The 27,900-nt window shown below is 38.1% G+C and overlaps 1 protein-coding gene and 1 long non-coding RNA gene across 3 annotated transcripts in view; one reads left to right on the top strand and one right to left on the bottom strand.

Annotated features, from left to right (window-relative positions):
- LOC140504774 (uncharacterized) overlaps positions 1-5,462 on the top strand; it is a 39,339-nt gene extending 33,877 nt beyond the window's left edge. The window contains exon 5 of the long non-coding RNA XR_011967239.1: positions 5,185-5,462. This is a non-coding gene — a long non-coding RNA (uncharacterized lncRNA). The remainder of the gene's footprint in view (positions 1-5,184) is intronic.
- The window catches only part of CSMD2 (CUB and Sushi multiple domains 2), a 1,007,626-nt gene that overhangs the window by 215,787 nt on the left and 763,939 nt on the right, over positions 1-27,900 (bottom strand). For both annotated transcript variants that reach the window (XM_072610105.1, XM_072610106.1), the window contains 2 exons: positions 15,787-15,989; positions 4,447-4,638 (listed from right to left, as the gene is read on the bottom strand). In XM_072610105.1, coding sequence (XP_072466206.1) covers positions 4,447-4,638; positions 15,787-15,989 — 395 coding nt within the window. The remainder of the gene's footprint in view (positions 1-4,446; positions 4,639-15,786; positions 15,990-27,900) is intronic.

The following is a 27,900-nucleotide window of genomic DNA, read 5'->3' as shown; positions in this document are numbered from 1 at the left end:
ATGCAGGAGGTAGATTTTTTTGAAAAGACAAAATCATTACAGTAAAAACCTTCAAACAAAAATCAAAAGAGAAATATGTCATCTAACCCAGTGATACTACAAAAGAGTTAATAGAGGATAAACTAGTGAAATCTATAGCCAAGTTTCACTTCAAAGTAATTGAGTGTTTGTAAGGCTGAAAAACAGATGGGATTTTTTTTCTCCCACAAGATACAATCAGATACTGCAAAGCTAAATGTACCTATAGATAATCCATGAAGAATGAATATGCATTTGGGAATGGTCATTTTTTTCTACTTTCCAACATAAAACATATCATAATATCATCCTGCTAATGAATAGGGTTTTTTGGATTCTTATTATATATTATTCTCTTAAACCTCCACAGATTTATTATAAATATGTATGTATGCATACATGATCTTACAAAAAAGTTTCTGTTGTGATTCCCCTAGTTTAAATTTTTTTTTTAAAGCATTCATCATATCCCAAATGCAATCACAACTAAACCTCTAGGACCAGGGTAGGCTGATCCCTAGGAAGGTAGTCATTGCTTTTGACTCCAGCAGGAAAAGACAGAAGATGAATTGTGTCTGAGGGTTTTGACTAGTACAGGGCACCCTTGCCTCTGGTATACTTTGGACCCCCTTCTGTCCTGACCTCTGTGTAACTACCCTATGCCCTTCACAATTGAGGAAACTCAATCTGAAAGGTGAAGTAACTTGTTAATGTAGCAGGTAATAAATGGAAGAGCTAACATACGAACCTAGCAGATTCTTGATGAAGCAACAACAGGACATGACTTCCTGAGCAATTGGGAGCTCTCCATAGGCTACCTATTGTTAGTAAAGGCTAAACTCATAGCAGACGTACAATAAGAACAACATCCCCTATGCTGGTTCACAAGGAAGTGAAAAGACTGTGATGTGGGTCAGATAATGTAGAGCTTTCAGAATAGTGTGCAGGAAGCCATGCCTTTCTAGGGCAGGAGTCCTAAGATATGGATACATATATATATACATGTGTGTGTGTGTGTATGTATGTATGTATGTATGTCAGATTTGGAAGGGATGTTAGAAATCATCTAATTGAATAGCCTCATTTTACAGATATAAAAGCCAAAGTTCAGAGAGAAGAAGAGTTTCTCTCAAAGTGACACAGCTATAAATCAATCAACATCTGTTTAGCACTACATGCCTCAGTGCTGGGGATACAAAAAGCAGCAAAAGGCAGTCCCTGTCCTCAGGGAACTTACAACATAATGGGGGAGACAAAATGAAAACAAATATATAGCAAGTGAACTATACACACCATAAATAGAAAATAATTAACAAAGGGAAGGTACTGGAATTGAGAAGTTAGGAAAGACTTCCTACAGAAGGTTAAATTATAGCTGGGATTTAAAAAAAGCCAGGGAAAGCAGTAGGCAGATATGAGGAGGAAAAACATTCCAAAGCCAAGAGATGATATGCCCTTTTCAGAGAATAGCCAGGAGGCCAATGTCACTGGATCAAAGAGTATATATTGGGAAAGAAAGTGTGAGAAGACTGGAAGGTTAGGAGGGTACTAGATTATGAAGGGCTTTGAAAGCCAGAGAATTTTATATTTGATCTTGGAGGTGAACAGGAGTCACTGAGTTGACTGTGAAAGGGAGTTGACTATGTAGGGGGAATGACATGTTCAGATCTGAATTTTAGGAAAAAATACTTTGGTGGATAAATGGAGGATGGCTTAGAGTGGGAAGAGACTTGAGGCAGTCAGAACCAAAAGCAGGGTATTGCGTTAGTCTAAGTGTGAGGGGATGAGGACCTGCATTAGAGAGGTGGCACTGGAAGAGAAGGAAAAGGGGGAGATTGGAGATATATTAAAAGGATGAAATTGATAAGCCCTCTCAATACATAGGCTATGCAGGTGAGAATGAGAAGTCAACGATAACTCCTAGATTGCTATCCTAAGAGACTAGAAAGATGGTGGTATCCTTGGCAGTAACGAGGAGAGTGATAGATGAAGAGAATGTTTAGAGGGAAAAACAATGAATTCGGTTTTGGATATGTTGAGCTTGAGATACTTATTGGATATACAGTTAGAGATGTCTAAAAGGCAGTTGGAGATGCAAATTTAGAAGTCAGCAGAGGTTGGAACAGGATAGGAAGATTTTAAGAATCTTCAGAATAAAGAATTTGGTAATCAAACGGGAGCTAATAAAATCACCAAGTGAAGTATTAGAAAAGGAGAAGAAAAAAGGGTCCAGGACAAAACCCTGAGGGACATCTACAGTTAGAATGTGTGAAGATCTGGATGAAGATGTTGCACAGGAGACTGAGAAGGAGCAATCAGATAGGTAGAACCGTGGAGAGAGAAGAGAGTATCAAGGAGGAGCTAGACAGTATCATAACTGGAACCCATGTATCTAGACTCAGTTTAGTGTGTTTCTCTACTACATTGTACTGAACAGAATTTCTATTGAAAAAGAATGAATTTTCCTTGCCTAAAGACACTTTTCAAACCAGCGTCAAAATTGTGGAATGACTAATCTTGAACTTGTATTTTCATTTACTTGTTCACACATGTTTACCATCTTTATTTCATTAACACAGAGATGTTTTCCTGGAAATTTGCTGAAAATAATAATTTCAGAACCCATTTGATGAACTCGAGGCCCTCTTTCTAGAATTTGGGTATTGAGAAAACTGTTCTAGCTCTTATCATTCATCCCAATCTATTCAATCAAAGGGATAATTTAGATACTGAGTGTCTCCAAATACTCAGAATGAGAGCCACTGAGTTCACTGAGTTTAATCCAAGTGAATTTTTCTTCTTATCCAGTTCAACTAAAGCAAAAAAAAAAAAAGACCTAAAAGAAATGAGTGGAAGCTAAGATCATGAATTTATCTCTCCATTTCGATCACCTCTGTAAAGATGACTCCTAAATCTGTAGCATTAATCCTGATTTGTCTTATGAGTTCCAGATTCTTATTTCCAGCTGCCTGATGATTATCTTTACTTAAAAGCCACACTAACATCAAATGAGATGTTTATAAAACTCATAGTACAGTGCCCAACACAAAGTAGACGCTTAATAAATGCTTTTGCCCTCACCTTTCCTCCCCCCAAATTATCTTGCCCCATTTAATGGTAATGTAAGGTTAATGGTGGGTGGGGGGAAGAGTTAAAGATCTTCCTCATCCATTAATAGGCCTCAATATCTTTTGTTAATTTCTATTGATTGAGGCACTGGGTCCTGCCCTCCAGCTCTGAAAAGTGCATAAATACTCTGAGGTGAGGTTTTACTTTGGGGCTTAGGTTTTGGAAGGTTTGTGTGCCAGACAAGACTCTGGGAAGCTGCTAAGGAGCCCCCTGATTTTGAAAACACAAATATTGTTGCTTTTCTCTTTAGTAAGTATGTATGGATATAATGGTCAGACAGTTGGATCTATTTGTTGATCTGTGATGTACTTATTGCTTATGGTCAGATAGTTGGAAGCCCTGTCTGTTGGTCTTTATTTCTCTGTTTGTATTTTCTCTGAAGTTCAGGATGCTGACTTTTTCCCCTGAACTAAGTGAATGATATATGTGCTTGATTAAAGTACATTGCTAACCCCTCAAAAGTTACTTTCCTTTTAAAAAAGGAACCTGTACACCAGACCCTCCTGTGCATGTCAGAGTCCTTGCTATTACACCCCATAAGGCTATTCTTCCTTCTGACTATTATGAAGGGCTGTGAAAGTCGGAGAGTTTTATATTTGATCTCAGAGGTGAACAGGAGTCACTGAGTTGACTGGGAAAGGGAATTGACTACGTAGGAGGAATGATATTTTCAGATCTGTCAGTGACATTATTTCCCCAGTTTCCCACATTTGTCACCATGAAATTATCTTTTTCTCTTCTCTTTTCTCTCTCATATTATATCTGTTCCTGCCTCTCTATTTCCATTGCCAATACCAAAGTACAAGCCCCATCATCACCAACCTGACTTCCCCATGGCCACACTGGCAGAGCCAGTATTTTAATTCAAGTTCTTTAGACTCCAAATTCAGGACTTTTTCACATCACACCACCTCATACAGAGAAGCTATTCCAAACTTAGCTAACCCTCTAGAGATTTACAAGTTCCAGGGGCTTCCTATCCTGTGTGAAATTTAAAGGTCTCACTTTGCCCTTCTTTCCAGTCACCGCCCCCTACTCACTGCCAGGAAGGATGAAACAGAGAGGAAATTCACAATTATATGTGAGCAACATTTGATCAGATTTAGTGACTGTTTAGATTGAAGAAAGATTAATGGTTAGGAATGTTTTGTAGCTTTCCTTTATTCAGGTTCTTTCCTCATTCCCTTGTGAGAAATTGACAGTTGGCTGCCATTTAATTTGGGGGTTTTCTTCATTCTGTTTTTGATAAAAGACATTAAAGAAATAAGAAAGAAATTCTGCCAACCAGCTCTTCTATACCAATGCATGTGGGGGGATCTGGCTGCCAGAAGAATCTGTTCTCAATCTTCACACAGCTGATCTGGGCCATTCCCTGGAGAACATAACCAGGGTCACATTGGAACACAATGGAGTCACCCGCTTCCCGGCTATCACCACTCCGACTCCCATTTTGAGGAACACCAGGGTCATTACAGGAGGTTGCTGTAGACACTGGAGAGGAAAAAGAAAAAAATAAAACATTGGATGTGTGTTTCTTGATAGGCAAGCCTACAGCCCCAACCTCATCTTCACTGCAACATCATCATTAGATTCCAACATCACTTACTATCACATCACTAGCACACCACCAGCATTACTCAACTGCCATCTAACACTTGAAAAGCTTCTACACAAAATTTATTAAAGACTCATTCCCTACCCTATGTGCACATGCACACACACAGACACACACAGACACACAGACACACACACACAGTATTAATGTAGGTTTGACCCATGACTCTAAAAGGCACTCACTCCTCATCAAAATATTTGTGAATCCCTCCCAGTATATTCAAGTAAAAACTTAGTGAAGATATTTTGAGAATGATGATGACTATGATGAATACAAGTTTTTGTAGGCTTGTTGTTTACAATCTAAAGACAATGTAGAAAAATGCTTATGGTGAGAAAACAAATACATAATCTTTTATATTGAGTTCAATTTTGTTCAGCTTTTACTAACTCTTTCAAAATTTCTTTCTTTTTCTTCTCCAGTGGGAAAATTAAAGGAATTAAAATTCATCTGGCTAGAAGTAAGATCATTAAATTCATCCCCTGATGACTGACTACATGTCAATGTTATGAAATAAATTATTAATAATTCATGGAAAACTACAATTGGGAAAGGTATGGTGGGAGATAAAAACTAAAGGAGTCATTTTAGTTTTTTTGTAATTTGGCATAATGAAAAATGAAGAAGATATATATGAGAGATTTTGTAGAGAACAAAATAATATATAATCTAGCTACTGATTGGACAGGTGGACTGAGTGAGTGAGAAGTTAAGGATGACACTGAGTCAATAAACCTGGTTAAATGGAGGAGTTAAGAGGAAAAGAAAAAATAATTTGGGGGTAGGGGAAGATAATGGTTGCTATTTTTGATATGTTTGGTTTGAGGTGTCCATTAGTTTACGGTGCCCATCAAACATCCAGTTTCAAATGTCTAATATGCAGTCAGTGATGTAAGAGTATAGGTAAAGAGACATACAGATGATACTGAACTCATGAAAGTTAATGAGATCATTGAGTTACAGAATATAGAGAAAAAAGAGAAGAGGATCTAGGTCAAGACACAGAGGGATACCTGTAGTGAAGAGTGACAAGGTTCAAGATCCAGCAAAGAGACTGAGGGTCATTCAAATAGGTAAGTGGAGAATCAGCAAAGAGAATGGTCACAAAACCCCCAAAAGAGTCAATATCCATAAGGGGATGGTGATTGGCAGTGTCAAAAGCTGCAGAGAGGTCAAGAGGAACAAGAATTGACAACTGTGTAATTGGTAATGGTGAAAAGAGCTACTTCAGTTCCATTAGGATGGAAGTCAGACTTCAGGGGACTTAGAGGTGAGGAGAGGAAGCAGAAGTACTCAGTATAGATGCTTTATTTCAAGAATTTTAGCTGAGAAAAGGAGAAGAGTTTTAACATGATAGCAGGAAGGGTAAGATCTAGTTAGAGGAGATTTAAGCACATATACGGGTAATAAGAAAGATAGGGAGAGATGAAAGATTAGAAAAGGGGGAGATGATAGTGGGTATATTTGGAGGAAAACAAGGGAGGGAAATAGGATCAGGGGTACACTGACTTTAAAGGGCCACTTCTTCATCAAAAACTGAAGTAAAGAAAGAGAGAGAGAGAGAGCTTTATGTAGGATGCATTAAAAGAAAAGGAGAAAAGAGTATATAATGACTGGCTTTATTTTTTTTTTCTTTTGGCAAAGTAAGAGTCTTCAGAAGGAAGGGTAGCTGGAGAAGGAGCTTAGAGAGACTTAAGGAAAATAGAGAAAGATATGTGTGTGTGTGTGTGTGTGTGTGCGTATAAATACACACACATATATGTATATGGATGTATGGATGTATGCAGCAGCCCTGGTAATAAAAGAAGGTCCATAAAACATCTCCTTACTCTCCACCAGCTACACTGCTTTTGGACTTCTGTGGACTTCTCTTTCATGACTCAGGAAACTCTTGACTGGGAAATCTCATTGTATTGTGAGATCAAATCAGCAGAGGTACTCACATCTCTTCAGTGCTTTCTGATCCTCTGATTAGATGGCTGAGCCATGGGATCCAAAATCTCCCTTTAAAGGAGGAGGCCTTTCATTTCCCAGAAGCTATACTGCTTTGGGGCTTCTTTGGACTTTCCATCATGCCCCTCACACCAAATACCTTCTGCTATCCTTTTTTCCTCCTATCTTCTCCATCTCCCATCCTCTTTTTCAGCTGCTTTTTGTGTGCTGTCTTCCCCCATTCCAATGTAAGCTACTGTATTGGTATCCTCAGCACTTACTACAGTGCCCAGCACAAAGTAGGTGTTTAATAGTTGTTATTGACTGACTGGTAAGTGAGAAAGAGAATTAATTAGAAAGGAGGATTGCGTAACTCCCTCCTGTTTCCCCTCTAAGCTGAGAACATTGTTTCATATTCTCTGAGACTTCCCTCTTTAACTTTCCTCCTTATTTTACATCACCCTGACACCTTCTGCTATGACCTCATCCTTCATCCCTAACTCACATGAGGTGACCCTTCTCCTTGTCAAGGCAAAACCTTCTACATGCTCAAGAAATCCCATTTTACTCCATCTTCTCTAATAGACTGGACCCTCTATCATCCCCTCCTTTCAACTATCTTCAGTCTCTCCCCATCTATTATACTCCCCTACTGTCTACATGCATACCTATGTCTCTCAAACACTCAAAAAAAAAACCCCACTAGATCCATCTGTCCCTGCTAATTATCCCATATCTTTCTTTTTATAGCTAAATTCCTTGAGAAGGCTGCCTACAATAAGGTCCCCCACTTCCTCTCCTCTCTCCTTCTTCTTAACTCTCTGCAGTCTTGCTTCTGACCTCACCATTCAACTGAAAGTGTTCTCTCCTAAGTTGTTGTTCAGTCATTTCAGCTGTGTCTCACTCTTCATGACCCCATATGGGGTTTTCTTGGTGTGGTTTGCCATTTCTTTCTCCAGCTCACTTTGCAAATAAGGAAATGGATGCAAACAGTATCATGTGACTTGCCCAGAGTCACACAACTAGTAATTATCTGAGATCAGATTTGAATTCAGGTCTTCCTGACTCCAGGCCCAGCACTCTATCCACTGAGCCACCTCCCTGTCAAAAGTTATCAATGATATGTTAATTACCAAATCTCAAACCTTTCCTCAATCCTCATCCTTCTTGACTTCCCCGCAGCCTTTGACACCATCAATCACACTCTTTTCCTTGATACTCTTTAGGATGTCAGGACACTCCTCTTTCCTAGTTTACCTCCCGCCTATCTGACCACTCCTCAGTCTCCTTTACTGGATTTTCATCCAGATCATACCTTATAACTCTAAGTGTTCCTCAAGACCATAAGCTGGGCCCTCTTCTCTTTTCCCTCTCTCTCTCTATATGAAATCATTTAGTTATCTCATCAGTTCCCCTGGATTCAGTTATCATCTCTATGCTAATGATTCTCATCAGACTCTCTGCTAGCCTTCAGTCTAACATCTCCAAAAGCTTATTAGATATCTCAAACTGGATGTCCTGTAGGTATCTTAAACTCAGTATGTCCCAAACTGAAGTCATCTATCTTTCACCCCGAATCTGCCTCTCCTCCAAATATTCCTATTATTTTGATAGCACCAACCATCCTCCCAGTCCTCCAGGCTTGCAATCTAGGAGTCACCCTTAACTCCTCATTCTGTCTCACTCCCCACTCACAATATTGTTGCCAAGGCCTGCTAATTTCACCCTTATAACATCTCTTGCATATGTCCTCCTGTCTCCTCTGATACTTCCACTACCTTGGCACAGGTCTTCACCTCCTCATACTTGCATTTTTTCCAATAGCCTGATGGTTAACCTGCCTGTCATAAGTCTCTCCCTACTCCAGTTGACCCTAAATCATCAGTGATTTTCCCAATTAGTAGGTATGACCATCTCACCCCTATACTCAATAAACTTCATTGGTTTCCTATCACCTCTAGGGTCCAATATAAATATAAGTAAAAGATATGCTTGGCATTCAAAGCCCTTCCTAACTTATCACTCCTCCCACACACACCTTTTCATTCTTCTTATCCTTTGCTCCTTCACCCTGCTCCCAACATGTATTCTCTGATCTAGTGACACTGGCCTCTGGCTGTTTCTCAAACAAAACACTTCATCTTGCAATTTTAAGCATTTTCCCTGGTTGTGCCCCATGCCAAGAATGTTCTCCCTATAGTCTCTGTCTCCTGGGTTCTGTATTGTTAATGTATTTTTAATGGAATTAATGGATTTTAGTGGAATAGGAAGATCTTTCCCATCCATCAATAGGCCTATGTGACCTGCTAAGTCACATGGAAGCCCAAGTCACATGAGTTTGAGTCACATGAAGCCTGTGGTGGGAGGAGCTTGCTGAATGGGTAGAACAGGAAGTGATAGAGCAGGAAGGGTGGAACAGGAAGAGGCAGAGCTGAAGCAGAGCTGAAAGGAAGTTGGTCAGAGCTGGGAAGGACAGAGAAAGCAGGCAGCTGGCAGTGAGTGAGAAAAGGGCATTTTGCTTAGGGAAACCCGTTTGTGGGAAGGCCTGATCATGTGTATAGACTTCTTGGTTACTATGAGGGATTTCTTTGTTGCTATGATGGATTTGGATTTCTGGTGTTGGGATCTGACTTTCTGGTGTTTGAATAAATGTTTTGGTTCTGTCTTCTATGTGGAATGTCTGTTGTATTTTGCGATTCAGAATTGTACCAGCATATTCATGGTTCCATAAGCATTGTGAAAATTGCATTGGCCCTACAGGTTCCTTCAAGTCTCAGCTAAAATCCCACTTTCTACAGGTAGCTTCTCCCAAACCTCCTGTTATGGTGACTTCCCTCTGTGGATTATTTACCTTTATCCTGAGTATAGCATGTTTGTGCATGCTTTTTTGTATGCTGTATGTCCTATTAGATTGTGAGCTCCTCAAAGACAGAAACTGTCTTTCCCCCTCCTTTGTATCCCCAGTGCTTAGCTCAGTGATTGATACGTGGGAAAATGCTTATAAATGTTTATTGACTGTGAGGAGGAAGATAGTAAAAGTAATTTAAGTTTGAAGTTTATCATCACTGTCCTCTTCTCTCAAGTCTCTTGCCCTCTTATCCTATAGCCAACCTTGCCCTGCCAAACTCTGTCCTACCAAGGCCTAGTCATGGATTTTGACAACCTTCCAGTGCCTTTGTTCCTATTAATATACTGCTAAATGCAGCTGGAAAAAATCAGAAAACCATCCTGACTGGTCAATAAAAATTTAATTTACCTAACCTCAACTAGGCCCTCAATGTAGCAAGGTAATCCTTTTATACTTTCCTAATCAATATGCTTTCCCACCTACCACAGTGACTGTTCCAAAACTTTTCATTCCTCAATGTACCCCCTGCCCTCTCTGCCCATCCTCTTCACAGAAAAATCTGAAATCTATTTATTCTGGATAAACGTGTTCTAGTGTAGGATCCAAATTCTGACAGAATGAGCCAATTCTCCTGAGGATCTAATCCACACAATAATAAAGGATTATTTTCATTGAGAAGTAGAAGAAACTCATTCCCCTCCTTATTAAATATGGATTTCTCATCCTAGAAGCATATATTGATAAACAGACTTTAAACAAAAGCCTGGGAAGCTTATCAACTCATCCAGAGAATTTGTCTGTCTAGAGGGCTGACAGGGTAGAAAGACTGTAAATTCTCTATGATGTTTACTTGTGGTGGAAACTCAAGCTAAGAACTGTCTGTAAAGTATGCTGTCTGGACCATCAGGAAGCATTTTCTCCAATTGACAAAAGGAACCAGTCCTATAGAACGCTAGTCTGCTCTCGCAAAGTCACATTCTTAGCATAAAAGATATGAGGGTTGTTGTGAAGTTGAAAAAGTTAAGACTTGGCAGCATACAGTATATGAGAAATAAAGGCAAGAGAGGAACAGAAGATGACACTGAGTCTGTGAGTCTGGGTGACTGGGAATGTCTTATCCTGCCAGGCAGCTTAGGTTAAGGTAAGGTTTACTTCATCCCAGAGGACAGGGAGCAAGGCATCAAACCAGAGCTTCAACTGGGAAGACAATCTTATAAAACTGTAAAAATCAGTAGAGACAAATACAAATCTACAGCAAATTAGTATGAGATCCCTCTAAGCCACATTCTCCCCAAAGCATTCAGAAATGAAGCTGGCAACAGTACAACAAAAAGAGATGAGAAACAAGAAGAGAAAATATTATCCTTGTCCTCATAGAGCAAAATGCTTCAGAGGAAGATGTTAGGCAGACTAACACTTACAAAATGGAAATTCATAGAGATAAACAGGAAATTCTATATTTAGAGTCAATCAATTGTTACGTACATAAACAAAAAAGACTTGCCTAGAGAGTAGTTGGTATTAAAAAAACAACTAGATCTTGGTTAGTGGTAAGTCCTATGAATCAAGTACAATGTGAATGGTAAAAATATAATATAATTTTACACTAAATTAATAGAACTCTAGAGTAGGGGAAGCCTACATGGCAGTAGCAGGAGGAAGTACAGTGAGCTCCCTGACAAAACTCCTCCAACAAGACCTAGAAAATGCAGAAGATCAAACTCCAAAAAAGTTACAGTGAGAGCAAAGGTTACCATAGTGGGACAGAGAGTTTGTGGATACAAGGGATGGGATCTGGCCAGGAGTGACCATATAAAGTACACCAGTGCCCAAGAAGAGACTGTACCAGGATGAGAGTAGGTCCTAGATCCAAACCACAGCATGGTGTAAGTCCACTTGCCCAACAGAATCTTTTTCACCCATCACCCAGTTCAAGGTCACAAGTTTAGGTTAGACTGAGGAGGGGCAATAAGTACTCACAGGCCCTAGGCAATGTAAAAGAGAAGTTTTGCAATGTAGCTCAGGTCTCAAGAGCAGAGCAGAGTCTCAGCTCCAGCTTTTAGCCCAGTCTGAAGCCTTCAGAGGACTACCCAGGGCACCAAAGGGAAGTCTACGGTTCTATCACACTAAACCAGCAAAGTTTCCCAGTTAGATGACAGTTAGTTGAGTCCAAAAATAATCTATTATTGCTCAGACCTAGACTGAGATCAGGAACTCCCATAGCTCAGATTAAGGAGGCAGTAATCAAATTTTATTCTGGATTAGGCCACTTTGGGAGAACTAAAAGCCTGCAGGTCCCCATCTTGAATTGATTCTGAGATTCTAAGATAGCAATACTCAATATCCTAAGAAAATAGCGATTAGGATCAACTCAGACCTTTCTTCCAGAAGTATACAGAGGCTGGCCCTAACATAAAAAGTGTAAAGTCAATATTGGCTGGAAAAATGAGCAAACAAAAAAGGAAACCCACTATAAAAACCTCTTAGGGTAAAAAAGGATACCTAAAAACAAATTCAAAAGAAGAGAATAACCCCAAAACATTTATAAGCATAGCCTCAAAGAAAAAAAAGATTGGGTAGAACTTGAACTATAATTTCTGGAAGAGATGAAATGAGTTAAAAAAAAGATTTTAAAAATATTTTCATCAATGAAATGAGAATGCTAGAGGAAAATGAAAAAGAAATGAAGGTCATGGAAGAAAGAATTGGAAAGGTAATTAACAGCTTGGCAGAAAAGGCATAAAATCTTGATGAAGTAACAAATTCCCTGAAAATTAGAAAGAACCGAATAGAAGCCAATGACTCCATGAGACAACAAGAAATATTAAAGAAAAATTAAGGGATTAAAAAAATAGAATAAAAATTAAGGTATCTGATAGTGAAAACAAGTGACCTAGAAAAGAGATCAAGGAGAAAAAAAAATTGGACTACATGGAAGATATGACCAAACAAATAAGGAACCTAGACAAACTATTTCAAGAAATCTTAAAAAACAAATTTTCTTAGAGTCAAATAAAGTGAAACAGAATCCTTTGGCCACCTCTTGAAAGAAACTCTCAAATGAAAATATGCAGGAATATTATTGACACAATTCACTGCTTCCCAGTCAATGAAAAAATACTGCAAACAACCAGAAAAATAATTCAAGTACCAAGGTTCCAAAGTCAAGATTACATACAATTTAGCTGACAACTAAATAGAGGTGGAGAATTTGGAATATGATATCCCAGAAATAAAGAAAATGAGCTTACAGCCAAGAATAATTTACCCCATACAACTGATCACAATCCTACAGGGGAAAAAATAGAGTTTTAATGAAATAGAGATCTTCCAAACATTTCTAAGTGTGTAGAAACTTTCAATTTCTAACAGAGAAGTCATGAAAAACATAGAAAGATAATCATCAAATAATAATAAAGTATTTAAAAAGGATAAATTGCTTACATTTTAATATGTGTTTCACATGAACTTCATCATCATCAGAATATGTAGTGCAAGACTGATTTAGACAACATCTAGAAGTGATTCTTGGTGATCTTAAGAGAAGAATGAAAAGAAAGGAGAAGATATACACTAGGAAGGGGAGATGAGGTGAAAAAGGTTAGGGGAAACTGTATTGTATAATCAGGATATGAAAGTATACATTTATCCAAACAAGGGAGAGGACTTGTTGGGAAGTAACTGACATTGGAACTTCACTGTCATTTGAACCGACCAAAGGAGGAAAGAAAGCACACACACATACACACACACACACACACACAGAGTTGGGTAGGGAAATACATTTCCCTAAATAGGGAAGTGAAAGGGAAAGAAGAGAAGGGAAAATTAAAAGAAGGGAAGCTAGGTGTTGCAATGGATAGAATGGATAGAGTGCTGGATCTGGAATCAGGAAGACCTGAGTTCAAATCTGATCTCAGACATTTTAACTGTGTGAACCTGGGCAAATTGCTTAACCCTGTTTGCCTCATTTTTCTCATCTGTAAAATGAGCGAGACATTCTAATATCTTTCCCAAGAAAACTTCAAATAGAGTCATGAAGAGTCAGACATGACTGATATGAATCAACAACAACAAAAATTAAGAGAGCAAAACAGACTCTAAATAAAGATATACACAAATGTTGATAACTCTTTTTTGGTGACAAATAACGGGAATCTGAGAAGGACATAAATTAAAGAATAGTTGAATAAGTTATGGTATATGAATGTTACTATTGTATTGTAAAAAATGAAGGTGATGGTTTCAGATAAAACTGGGAAGACCTGTCTAAACTAATCTAGAGTAAACTGAACAAAAACCAGGAGAATTTATACATTGACAAAAATATATTAAAGACAAACAACTCTGAAAGTATCTAGTACTTGTCAATGTCATAACCAAACATGATTGGTGAAGACTGATAATAAAACATGGTACCCACCTCCTGATGGAGATGTGAAGGACTCAAGATTGTAAAATGAGATACATATATTTTTGGAAAAACTAATAGAAAAATTAGTTTTGCTTGACTATCATGTTTGTAACAGAGGCTTTATTTTTCTATCATTCTCAATGGGGTGGAGGGAGAGAAGGCAGATTTTGTATTAAAAGAAAATATAATTAAAAAAAACTAGAAGACTAGAGATCAAGGCAAGGCAGGTGACAACTTCATCATACTCTGACTCTGTCCAGTTACAAATATGCTGAATCCAGTTCTGGGTACCACATTTTTAAGAGGTGCATTTTCAATTTAAGTATATTCAGAGAAAAATCAATGAATGCTAATGAGATTTAAATCATTTTATATAAGTAAATGAAGGAACCAGGGATGTTTAGCTTAGAGAAGAAAAGAAGAAAAACTCAGTGCTAAGATGATCAATGTCTACAAATACTGGAAGAATTACCATGTGGGAAAGGGATTTTTCATATTCCGTGGGACTCCTAAGAACAATGACAAGTTAGAGGGAGTTTAATATAAGGAAGGCATTTTATGCCATTAAAGCCATCCATCATTGTAACAGTTTGCCTTGTATGGTGGTGAGCTTGCTGTCAAGGGAAGTGCTCAAAAAGACTTGAACAACTAAGTTCACAGTAGGAAAGTATGATATTCATTTTTTTTTGTTCTATTGCTACGTTTCTCTGCATTCTCCCCCACTATGAGCACCATATTATGCCTCTGTTCTCTCATGAACTGAAATTCCCTCAATCTATTGGTATACAGAAAGGAGCTGAAGAAAATAACCATCCAGAGCTCAGTTAAGACACAGAGTCAAGTGTCTAACCTAGTTTTTGATGACCAAAAGAGAAGTCAAATGGTGGACACATTTATGCCTCAGGAAGGCAAAAGTTAGCATAGAAAATACATAAATTTATTCTGTAGGTAGATAAAGGATAAAGAGATGATTAGCAATCAGAAAGAGTTCAAATTCCCCCCTTATTAATTAGAATGATCATGGAAAATTCACTTATAATACCTATAATTACTTACCTTGTAAAGTCCAAAGGAGATAATGTAAACAAAGCACTTTTCATATCTTAAAGCATTACATCACAGTCTTATTATTACAGGCCCACCCCATGTACCAGAGAGACATCTTCAGTATCCCCTATAAGGGTCACCTTCATGTAGGCGGCCCTGTACATAGCATGCTAGACTTGGGAGTCAGGAAGACCCCAGTTTGAATCTTCCCTCTCACACTGAGTAGATGTGTGACCCTGGGCAAGACACTCAACCTTTCTCACCTTCAGCTTCCTCAGGAGTAAAAGTGGACACAGCACTCACCTCAGAGGGTTGTTGGGAGGATAAAATGAATGAACGCATATGAAGTGCTTTATAAATCTGAAAGCACTATATAAATGCTATTCTTCTTATTTCTTCTTATTTCTGCCTCTAGATCTCTGTTCATGAAGTTTACCTTCACCTAGAATACCATATAAGCTCATGTTCTATCACAAATCAATGTTTCCTTCAAAAGGCAACTCAAGCCTTACTTTCTCCATTGTCTTCCCTGACTCCTGCAGTCAATGTGTTCTATCTCTAATCTCATATAGCACCTTCAGACAGGACTCATTTTGTCACTAATTGTAGAGTGCTTTCATTCTGCTGGCCAATTATTGCAGTATGAGTCTTGTCCCCAAGATCAAGAATGGATTTTTCTCCAATCCTCCTGGGCAGAATGATACCAAAATGCTAAATAAATGTCTGCTAAACTGAATAAAATTAAATGAACAGAGGAGAGTTTGGAACTGGGAGAGCACTGACCTGAGAACTGAATGGCAAAGCCCTGCTTACTGGTAAAGAAATCAGTGTTGAATTGTAGGACAACAGAGCTGAATGTGCTGTGGATGTTGCTGGGAAGCATGGGACCACTCAACTCCTTTAGGAGGATCCCACTCTCCACAGGTCCATCCCAGATCCGCAGTACATCATGGACCTCTTCTGTGTCAAATACCAGGAAATGGAGCCTGAGGAGAAAAGAAGGTATGGTTCGTAAGAGCCTTTTCATTTCTGTTTACCTTCAGTTCCAAATCCTCACCAAAGAGTGAGGATTAAGTAATTAAGTAATAATATAAAGTTCCTGTCCTACTGGAAATTACATCTAGTAGTGAAATAAAACCTAAACACAGATAACTCTAACATACATTTATTAAATGGTACTACATACCATTGGTACTATGTACCAAGTACATACTGTGCTAAGTTATAAAACAGAATGTTATGATCAGCCTGTACATAAAGTAACTACCTTAATCAGGTGGAAACACTTTTATTAAATCAACTAAATGGTACCATTAAACTAAGCACAAAAAGTCTTTAATCAGTTTAAAAGGAATGAAAGTCACTGGATGAAATGAAATGACACTGCAGAGGAAGTGTATTTGGATTGGCTTAAGAAACATGGTCATACTCTGTGGGTTTTGAATAAAATAAGCAAGCCAATTCAGAGCCCAGGCATTCTACTATGGAGCCAAACTAGGGGGGAAGCAATCCAGCCACATTCCTTAAAGCAAAACTTTTGGAGGGCTAGAAGGGAGAGATAAGACTGTCTCCTCCTCTTTTCTCCATGACCTTCTCCATAACTGCAAAAGAGCAGAATATTTAGGACTTCTCATTGATGTCCTAGAAGTAATCCAAAGATAGCCATAAAAGTTGGTCATGTCTGCACCAGAAGCCAAGCACAAACGACACTCATTGGGTTAAGGCAAATTTCAGGACTCTATAAGGAAGTATGCTACATTCACAGAAACTTCATAAGAGCCAAACTAAGCAGAAAAAAAGAACTTTCAGAAGCTGCAAGCTGTAAGATTAGCCGTGACTTGAGCTCTCTAAAATTAAACCCACATTCTCCTAGCCTCTGTATGTACTTGTGGTTAATTCTTCCAAAGTGTTGAGGAGAATATTAATACCACCTCTTCTTACCATACCACCTTTGAAAAAACTATTTCTAAAAGCTAATTAAGTCTGTCTAGATCATTGATATGAATGGATAATCAATAGAGAAAACATATTCGTGGAGCTAAAGAGTTATAGCACTAGAATTCCCTCATACACACACACACACACACACACACACACACACACACGCACACATTCCTCAGGTTATCCTTAAAACCCTGAGGGGAGAAGTAACTGGCCCCTTCTAGGAATCCAACGTGCCAATGTTAGCATAGGCTGGGAGAGTGAAACCAAAGCCTGCTCTGTATTTGAACATACAGTCTCTTCTGAGATGACCAGAGCAGGAGTGTTTCATTTTTGCTTTATCACCCTAGCATCTTGCACAGTTCCTGGCACAGAAGAGGCATTTAATATGTGCTTTTTGAATGACTGACTGACCTTGTTCGTTCTTTCCTAACTCCACCCATACTTCCTGAATCACTTTATATATCCTGCTATACTAACATCCTGTCCTTTTCTTCATACTTGAATGAGGAATGCTGCCTCTATACTTGAATCCCTCCCATCTGACCAAAGGAAATCTATCATGTCATTCCCTACCTCACTGACTGAACACCTCCTTCCCATTTCCCCCCCCATTAGTAGAAGAAATAACAATGTTCCCTGAGATGAGAGAACATTTCGTTTTTGTCTTTGTTCCCCTAGAGTTTAGCACAATGCCCACTCTTAATAAATGCTTATTGAATTCAATCCTTTGCATTTGTAGACTGCTCCAACTGCTTCTATAACACAGTTCCTCAGATTCCCAGGGACTAAGGAAGACAGAGCAAACATGTATACAAATAAAACCAACTGTGGGGAAGAAAACATGTGCACTGCTAAATCATAAAGCTAAAAACAATTGCTCCCAGCACACAGAGCAAATGGACTGGCAACACAGGGCTAAAGATGCCCTATAGTCTGAACTCAAAAGAGTGATCAAAAGGCCCAAGTTCTCATCAGTTCAATGAGTAAGGAAGAAAGAATCTTTGTTGTGACCTTATGAGATTATAGCAGTTCAAGGATGATTCTGTCTGGGTGGGGTCAGAATATCAGGTGCCCTAAAATCTGACACCATACATGCCCCAAGGGAAAAGGAAGGGAGCACAAAGTTCTGCCAAGGACAGAGATTTCACGGATCTGACACAAATTTGTCACTGCCACATCCCACAGATGTTCTCTTTGCCCTAGACTAAAGGCAGTTTGGTAGGTTAGGTGACACATAAGACAACTCACGTAACAAAAGACAGACAGGCAAAAATGGAAAAAATACCAGAGGATACCGGAGACTGAGAGCCATACTGCTCTGCTTTAATGAGGTTCTACTTGTCTCCTAGACTTCTTAAAATTCTATCAAGTAAGTTTAGGGCTACCATCATAGTTGCCAGCAATAAAAACTTTCCCTGCTGCTTTTCCAGTGCAAGGAAATGAGAGTGCTATCCTAATTCCTTGATGTATAAAACTCAGGGTCTTCCCACACACATGCCCCTCCAAGCCCTCCAGATCCCGATATATCAAATCCAACGATTTCACTTTGGGGGGATGGGGCTGGTGGTGCCAGCTGCCTTGCAGTTAGGACCTGACATCATGCCTCATAGGATTTAACTCTTTAAGCTACAGAATGTCTGCCTGGAAGCCTCAGTGTACTAGTTGGTGAACAAATTACATGACCCACTAAATTTAGGCCAGCTTCAGCCATGTTTTGACCATCTTCACACCAGCTGCCTTACCATAGTGCAGATACATTCGTCTTCCTTCTCCAAGCATAGTCATTATAGCATGTAAGAAATAAATGCCTTTTATTATAAATGTGATTATTTATTATATGCAACAAATAATATAAAATGCCACAAATTTATTATAAATTTATTTATTATAAATATTTTATATATTATAATGCCATTAATAAATGCCTTTTCATTTATTCTTTGATTAACTCATAGGTTCTGTCACTGAGCCAGGAAACAGGAAGGATCTTCTTTAGTTAAGTAAAGAAAGGTTGTATCACCGACCAACTAGACAAAAAGAAGAAAGGACCATCATCCTCTATCCCAATAGTCCTATAAATCAGGCAGGGCTGATATTATACCAATTTGATACAGAAACTGAGGCCCAGAGAGGTTAGGTAACTTAGTGAAGGGGCTAAAAGAACTTGATCTCTTTACTCTGGAGCTTGTGCTTTTTATATTGGATTTTGCTATCTCTCTAACCAAGTAAACATTAACTCTCAGAAGCCATGGCTAGACACTGTTAGGAAGGAATACTTCCTGCAGGGTGTGTGTTCGTCCTTTGTTGCCAAAGAAGACTATATCATCAGAAAAATAATGACAGGACTTGCACTTGACTTTGTTTTGAGTGAGGGAAAGCTGTGCAGGTCACCAGCCTCACTTCTCCTCCAGAGCCATCTGAATCCAGTAACCAGATATTCATCAGGATGACTGGAGATGGCCCAGGATGAGGCAATTGGGGTTAAGTGACTTGCCCAAGGTCACACAGCTGGTGAGTGTCAAGTGTCTGAGGTGAGATTTGAACTCAGGTCCTCCTGACTCCTGCACTGGTGCTCTATCCACTGCACCACCTAGCTGCCCCAGGAAGAAATACACTTGTTTCTGGTAGATACAGGGCTATCACAAACCCTCTGTCAGCCTTTTACATTATTTAATCCCTAAAAAAGAAAGTCTCATGTTTCTACTCCTCGAGTCTCTTCTTAATTCTGCTGTTTTCAAGAGACAAAGGACTCATGGGTAAAGCTTTTATTTAGATAGATCAAGCTAGGGAAAGAAGAGGCAAGAAAATGAAGATTGCATATATCACTTGGATTAACACTGTAATGTAGACAAAGGTGCACTGAACTGGGGGCCTCAGTTCAATGATTAGTTCTATCGTTAATTCATTATGTCATCTTAAGAAAAACGTCACAGCTTTTCTCAACCTCAATTTCCTCATCTTTTCAGTAGGGACAAAAATGCCTAACCCATTTGTATCAACTATGCTTTAGTGCATGTTGTGGAGAGGATTCCAACCTACACTGATCAAAGGACATTCTTTATCTGGGAATTTCATAAATTAATGAAATAATAGGTTCACTCCATACCCCTATCCCAATATGTGGGTATACCACATTCTTTTTTTTTAATACTCTAACACTTCATAGCTCCCATGGGATCAGTTATTATATCTCTACATATGATTCCCAAATATACATATCCACTTTTAAACTCTCTCCTGAACTCTAGGCCTACTTTAGCTTCCCACAGGCATCTCAAACTCAATATATCTAATATGGAACACATATTTTTCTCCCAAGCCCATGTCTCTTCAAACTTCCCTGTTTCTGTAAAGGGTAGAACCATCCTTTCAGTTACCTGGGTTTTGACCTAGGAGTCATCTCTGATTCTTTCCTCTCCCTCAGTTTACCATATCCAATCAGTTGTAAAATCATATCTACTCTATTTTTTCAGCATTTATTGTATCTGTCCCATTCTCTCCATTCACATGGCCACCATCATCTTACCTAAAACAATACAATCTTCTGATCGATTTCCCTGCAACCATCCCACCCTTCCCTTCTCCAGTGAATTCTCCTCATTTTTTTCTATCTTTTGCACAGGCTATCCTAGATGCCTCAAACACTGTCCTTTCTTACTTCTGCCTCTTGCAATCCATAGCTCACATAAAATCTCAATTCAGGGTCATTTCTAATTCTCTTATTTCTTAGTATTCTCCCCACAAATTCTTTTATAGTTACATGTATATTCTATACTTATCTATATACATGATGTTTTTCTTAAATATGATATAAACTTCTCAAGGGCAGAAATGGTTCTGTTTCTGTTTTCGTATCCCAAGTACAGTGCCTGGCATATTGCAGGGACTTAATAAATAATTATTGAAATTAATTTACATTGTAAATTTCTAAGGAACAGCTGATTACATATATGCAAATATCCTCCAAAAGAGATAAAATCTTAAAAACTATAAGGTATCATATTCTCTCTTTTCATTCCTTATTTTCTGTGAAAAAGAGGGTAGAATGCTGCCAAATGGACTGGGAAAAAGTTTTATAAGAAAAAACATGGAACAATAATAGTCTTAGAAATTCCTTGCACTGAGTGATGTTTACAAGAACTAATTCATACATCCATGTTAGAAGAGCCAAGAAATTTGATTGTCCTTTAACATCCCACTGTAGTAGATTGAAGAGGTTCATGTCATGGATAATTATACTGATTTTTCCCCTCTCCTAGAAAAGTGTGGACTTTTGAACTGAGCTCATCTTCCATTCATAAAATAGACCAAGAACATTTAACTAAAAATGTTTTTCTGACAGAAATCAACACTGTAAGAAAAAAAAAGTAGTCAATGAGATTGCCCTTGACAGTGATCAAGCAGGAGGTATCTACAGCTAGAGGGGCTCAGCCTAGAGTTGAGGCAGAGTCAAAAGTATTGATAGCCTCAGGGTAACTGTAAAACTACTTCTGTTGTCAGCTGCACAAAATTCTGAACTATGGGCACTATCATCATCAGTGTATTATGACTTTGAGGACATGGAGGCCTCATGTCTGTACCTCTGCCTTAAAAGTAGAATTTGGAAATCTAAGCAATAAAACTCACTAAGGAGGCTGCAGATTGTGTACTAATGGCCATACATCCTGGGCTGCATCCCGTACGTACATGAAAAAAAAAAAGAATGCAACCACTAACAGTTCTGCATGGCAATGGATACACAAAACAGTCAGTATTAACTTTACTTGTGACAGTGCGTAAGTACTACACCACAGCTGTGACATCTGACCTGAGAAGGAGACTAGATCTTATCCCTTAAGCTAGTGTGATACATCTAAATTTTCATGCCTTGAGAAGTTTTTGCACAACCAAACCCAATGCAACCAAAATCCGGAGGGATGTAGTAAATTGGGAAAAAATTTTTACAGCTAAGCTCGGGGATAAAGGCCTCATTTCTAGAATATATAGAGAACTGACCCAAATGTATAATCATACAAGTCATTCCCCAATTGATAAATGGTCAAAGGATATGAACAGGCAATTTTCAGAGGAAGAAATTAAAGCTATCTATAATCATATGAAAAAATGCTCTAAATCACTATTGGTTAGAGAGATGCAAATCAAAACAACTCTGAGGTACCACATCACACCTATAAGATTGGCAAACATGACAGAACAAGAAAATGATAAATGCTGGAGAGGATGTGGGAGAGTTGGAACACTAATTCATTGTTGGTGGAGCTGTGAGCGCATCCAACCATTCTGGAGAGCAATTTGGAACTATGCCCAAAGGGCTACAAAAATGTGCATACCCTTTGACCCAGCAATATCGCTACTAGGACTATATCCCCAAGAGATCATAAAAATGGGAAAGGGTCCCACATGTACAAAAATATTTATAGCAGCACTCTATGTAGTTGCCAAAAACTGGAAGTCAGGGGGATGCCCATCAATTGGGGAATGGCTGAATAAATTATGGTATATGAATGTAATGGAGTACTATTGTGCCATAAGAAATGATGAACAAGAAGACTTCAGAGAGGCCTGGAAGGACTTATATGACCTGATGCTGAGTGAAAGGAGCAGAACCAGGAGAACTTTATGCACAGCAACAACCACAGTGTGTGAGAGTTTTTTCTGGTAGACTTAGATTTTTGTAATAACACAAGAACTTCTGAAAAAAAAAAAATCCCAATGGTGGACCTCAAGGCAAAATGCCTTCCACACTCAGAGAGAGAAATATGGAAGTCACTCACATAATGTAGCAGATCATGTTTGTGTATGTGTATCTGTTTGTGTATCATGTTCTGATTTGTTATACGGATTCTTTCATTTATCTTAGTCTGACTACATAGCATGACTATAGTGAAAATATACTCAATAGGAAAGTATATGTAGAATCTATACAGAATTGTAAGCAGTCGTGGGGAGGGAGGGAGGTAGTGGGGGGTGGGTGGGGAGGGATAAAATCGCAATTGTATGGCAGTGATTGTTAAACATTAAAAAAATAAAAAAAAATAATAATAATAAATTTTCATGCCTTGTTCATGCAAAAAGGACCCTTTAACATGATGCTGAGTGACTAGATCCTGTATTGTTACTCTATCTCTAAGAAGCTGAAAAAAGTTCCTATTCCTAAAATCTGATCTCAGTGTCATTTCTTCCACAAAGTCTTTCCTGATCCTCTCCACTGGTATCAATATTTCTCCTACTCAACCTTCACACAGTGGTTTGTTTTTCACATCTCTCATGAACTTACTGAGCTACGGGTCTTTGTTAAATATGTGTCTTACCCCCCTTTTCAACTCAAGTTTTGGTGTGGCAAGAGGCCTGTCTTATTGAATTTTATATCTTACCCCAGCACCTGGCATTCTGCACACTTGATTAAGGGTCTTGGGTTGAATTCCTGGGTGGACAGACCACAGGGAGGGCAGACTATATCATACTATTAGACTCTGGAAGAACATGGCTGTCCTAGACAAATACACTTTGGAGACATTTTTCAAGGTCTCTGAGAGCATGTTAATGCCACATGCCCTGACAATGAGAAGTTCTTGCAAGAATAAATTTTTTTCAGTTTCTTAGAGATATGGTAACAACACATGATTTAGTCACTCAGCACCATGCTGAGTCCTTTTTCATCCTAGGCAGAATCCCAAGATACCATATCCTATTACCTAGGTATATGAAAGGACTTGGCTAACCAGGTAGCAGGTGGGAAATTGTAGAAGGCAGTCTTTCAAAAAGAGCAGGAGAAAAAAGTATTTATGTACACATATACACACATACTCATTTCTACACACACACAGCAGTATACACACAAGCCCATATATTTGCACATTCACACAGTGCATATATATATGAAACAATATCCACCCAAACAAAGCACAAGTAAGTGGCATGCTGCATTCATACACATGTATAAGCATGCACACTCAATTATATAGAACTACACACACATTCAGTAATATACACAGAAACAAATTGTACGTGCATACTCCTAACTCACATATGTATACACACAATCATCTATGGCTGCATCAAGAGCTCACAGAAGAAAAATGATAAATAGCAAAGGACTGGAATTAAATGAGGCAAGTGAGAAAGGGAAAGTGACACAGTCATCGTGGATCTTTTCATTGGAAGCTCAGCTAGGAAGCACAAGAAGGTACATTCTCTGGTTTCATGGATAGTCCATAGAAATGACCTGTGCAAGTAAGACTCTTACCTCCCATGGTCCTTCAGTTCACACAAGCCAAAGCTACTTCACTTTCACTTACATTCCAGAGCTAAATGTCTGCCTCTGAAGCCCAGACCCTCTGGCTGCATCTGTATTTCCTGATGCCTTATTTCCATGATTAGGACACTTGCTTTACTTCAAACTTCTGCCTACTGTTTGCTGTCAAATTTCGTCTAGTGCAGAACATCCACTTGGTACTCCCTACTAGACTTTTGTGATGCCAGATGCATGCCAGTCTGGATCATATTGCCTGCAACTCAGAATACCTGTCCTACCCCAGTGGTACTGTCTAGCATAAATTCCTGAAATTTACAGCTTACTACATCTGTCATTGACTAACTCTAGCACTGACAGCATGCTATAAGGAAATAATCCATCCTTTGTCCTAGGAAAAAATTTATATGAGTATGCTTGCACAATGATTTTTCATATATTATTCATTTTTAATTTTCCTGAAAGTCAGGGAAAGGCTCACTAAAAAATTAGTTACTTTGGAGAAGTGGAAGGGATCATACAAATGGGAGACGCTCACAGTAGTCTTGTTAATATGGCATTATCTTGACCATTGGAAATTGAAAGAAAGAACCAATGGTAGCAAAAAGCTTGCTATGAAGAAGCAAGTAAAATAAAAATTGCAACATTGTAACTTTCACCACTACAGTTTTGATATATTGCAGATCAGCAGGAGAAATTAAATGAGAATTTTGAGGGAGTTTTGTAGAAACCACAGATGACATGCGAAGGCCAACAGACAACACAGAAAACGTTTAAAAAATCAGAAATACAGAAAAATATATGTATTGTATGTTATAGTATCAACATATTTTATCTTTTAATACCATAATAACTCAGAAGGGAAGGTCAAAAAAATCTATGTGGATTTTCCAAATTGCAGGGGTGCCAGGTTTCTAACTCCAGAGATGTGGAAGAAATAACTATAAGCGAGAAAACAAATGCACATTGGAGTGTCTCCATGTATAGCCAAAGTCATATTTTAGCAAGATGCAAGCTACAGCTAACCCAGTCAAATATATTTGTATTCAGGTATTTCATGGCCAGATGAAGGAATATAAACTACTGACAAATTGACATGTGATTAAAAGAGGCAGAAATGAACACGGGTGGTACCCATGTTCAAAGACAGCTTCAAGGTGCCAAACACACAAATCCTGCAATTTGGCTGTGACCTTTAAAATGTAGTTTCACACATCAGTGACTTTCTATGTCTATGCTTTGGTTTTACTCTCCTAGTACGACCTCCTAAGTCTTCCTTTTATCATTCTCTTCTCCTTTCTTTTCTCCCCAACATATCTCCTTAACATAACTCAATATTCAATGAGATCACATCTCATTAAAAACTCATATTCAATGATAATATAACTGAGAAAGAACATCCAACACAATTTAACATGCCTCGTGATTGCAAAGCTGCAGTTCTGACCTGATTTGGAAAACAAATCTAGAAGATCAAACTACAAAATAATTTTCATCTGAGATGATATTTAAAACAAAATAATTTGCACACTGTGTTTCAAGAAATAATCACTCAAAAGAAAAATAAGATAGCATTGTACAAAGAGAAAGAATCTATAGGATTCCAACAAGAAAAAAAATCTAAAATTGAACTCACAAAAGAGTACTATTACCCAGCTTCAAAACTACAGACATAAAGAAGCTCTTTCAAGCCACAAGAAAAAAAAAACTTGCATATCAAAAAACACTAATCAGGATCTCACCAAAATTTTCTGCAAAACCTAATAAAAAGATGGCAAAGTTGGAAAAGAACATAGAGCACACATGAGTTTTAAAAATACAGCCTTGGATCTTAGAATGAGCCTTCCAGCAAATCTAATTATTCTGTTTGAAGGTAAAAGACATTTAAAAATCAAAAAGACTTAGAACAATTCATGGATAAAAGCCTACATCTAAAAAGGGTCTTTGAATCAGAGATACCCACATCCCAAAGAGACAAGTAGTTAAAATATTTAAAGAAACAGTGGGTATCTAACATCTATTAATTTCACAGTTGAGTTTGAAATAAAATATTCTAATACTATAAGTTATAATACAAGTCTCTTGCTCCCTCAAAAGTCTAACTGTATTGTTTCCCCTTTATCTGAAGGTTACCCAGGGTTCTCAAATGGCATGCCAGATGAATACAAGATTCATCTTGTGGTTTTTTCTTTATCTTTTGGGTTTTTTTGAGGGAGGATGGAGAGAGGTATTCCAATACATGATGTTACTAATGCAGGAAATTCATCTATAAATTAAAGACTTGCCTGAGACACTCTAGTGGTTTAATGATTTGCCCCCAGTCATATGGATACTATCTGTGAGTGGCAAGATTTGAAACTACTTCTTTTGTAATCCAAAGTCTATCCTCTAACCACTTTGCCATGCTGCCTCCATTGGGTTCTGCCACACAGGAAAAGTTTTGAGTATGTTTCTGGCCAGAGATCATAAATGAAGAGGAAATCCACATAGGTAAATGTAGAGAAACATATAATCAAAAAGTTGGATTCTGGCTGATGAAACTTTGGATTATAGCAACCCACAAATGTAAGCCTCCAGTGACAAATATAAGCCTCAAAAGAGAGGGGAAAATATATTGGTTAAAATTTTGAATGTTACATCTGAATCTTGGAGAGAAATAGAATGAAAATACAAAAAAAAAACCACACAATTAAAATATTATCAAAGAAAAAAGAATTAAAAATGGGATAGGAAAAGAAGAATGCTATCCCCAAGAAAATTCTTATCTTTAACAAAAGTGGGTGGGGGAGTTGTGTCTTGGAGAAACTTAAATAGCTATGAATATAAAATACAGGGATTATGGGATTAGATTTGGAGCTTGCAAGGCACACTGAGCAGTAGAAATATATACTGTACCACGTGGTAGTTTACACTCTCTTCTCATGATATAAACAAAAAAAATTAAATTCTAACAATAGTAACACTGAAAGTAAAAGGACTAAATTCTCCTGTAAGTGCAAAGGGGTAATAATAGGATCTAGAGTTACAAGAATCCTTGGAAATCAACTAATTCAACCCCTTTGTTTTATAGCTAAGGAACCTAAGACTCAAAAAGAGGTGATCTGTCTACAAAGTAAGCAGTAAAGTCAGGATTTGAACCTGGGTTCTCAAACCTCAATTCCAACATGGATTTCATTATGCTGTGCAGTTCCTCAGAATGGATTAAAAATAGAATCCATTATAATATGTGCTAAAAGGAATATATTAAACTGAAAGAAATTTAAAGGCACTAAATCAAAAGTTGTTCTGAAATATACCACTTCAGTGAAAATGAGAAAATCTAAAATGATAACATCAGAGAAGCTGAATTCAGATCAGAAAACATTAAAAGAGGGAGTCAAGGTTATTATATCATGATAAAAAGAACCATAAATAACAAAAATTTAATAATTCTAACTGTATATACATTAAATAAAATAACACATTTATAAAAGTTTGGAGTTTAACATTAATTGTAGAAATCAAATAATGGTAGCTTTCCCAACACCCCCTGTAATGTTAATGTAATTTGAAAACCTTCCCTGCCCCTTAATAGGCCCATGTGACCTCCTTTGAACTTTGGCTCAGCCCACAGTTTGAGTCACATGAAACCCATATTGGGAAGAGCTTGGGAAACTGGTGAAGGAGGAAGGGTATAAAAGGAAGAGAAAGTGAAGTGGAGC

Source organism: Notamacropus eugenii, chromosome 5 (genome assembly GCF_028372415.1).
Source record: "Notamacropus eugenii isolate mMacEug1 chromosome 5, mMacEug1.pri_v2, whole genome shotgun sequence".
Classification (NCBI taxonomy): Eukaryota; Metazoa; Chordata; class Mammalia; order Diprotodontia; family Macropodidae; genus Notamacropus; species Notamacropus eugenii.
The sequence above is the reverse complement of the archived record's forward strand: the minus strand, read 5'-3'. Positions and strand labels throughout refer to the sequence as shown.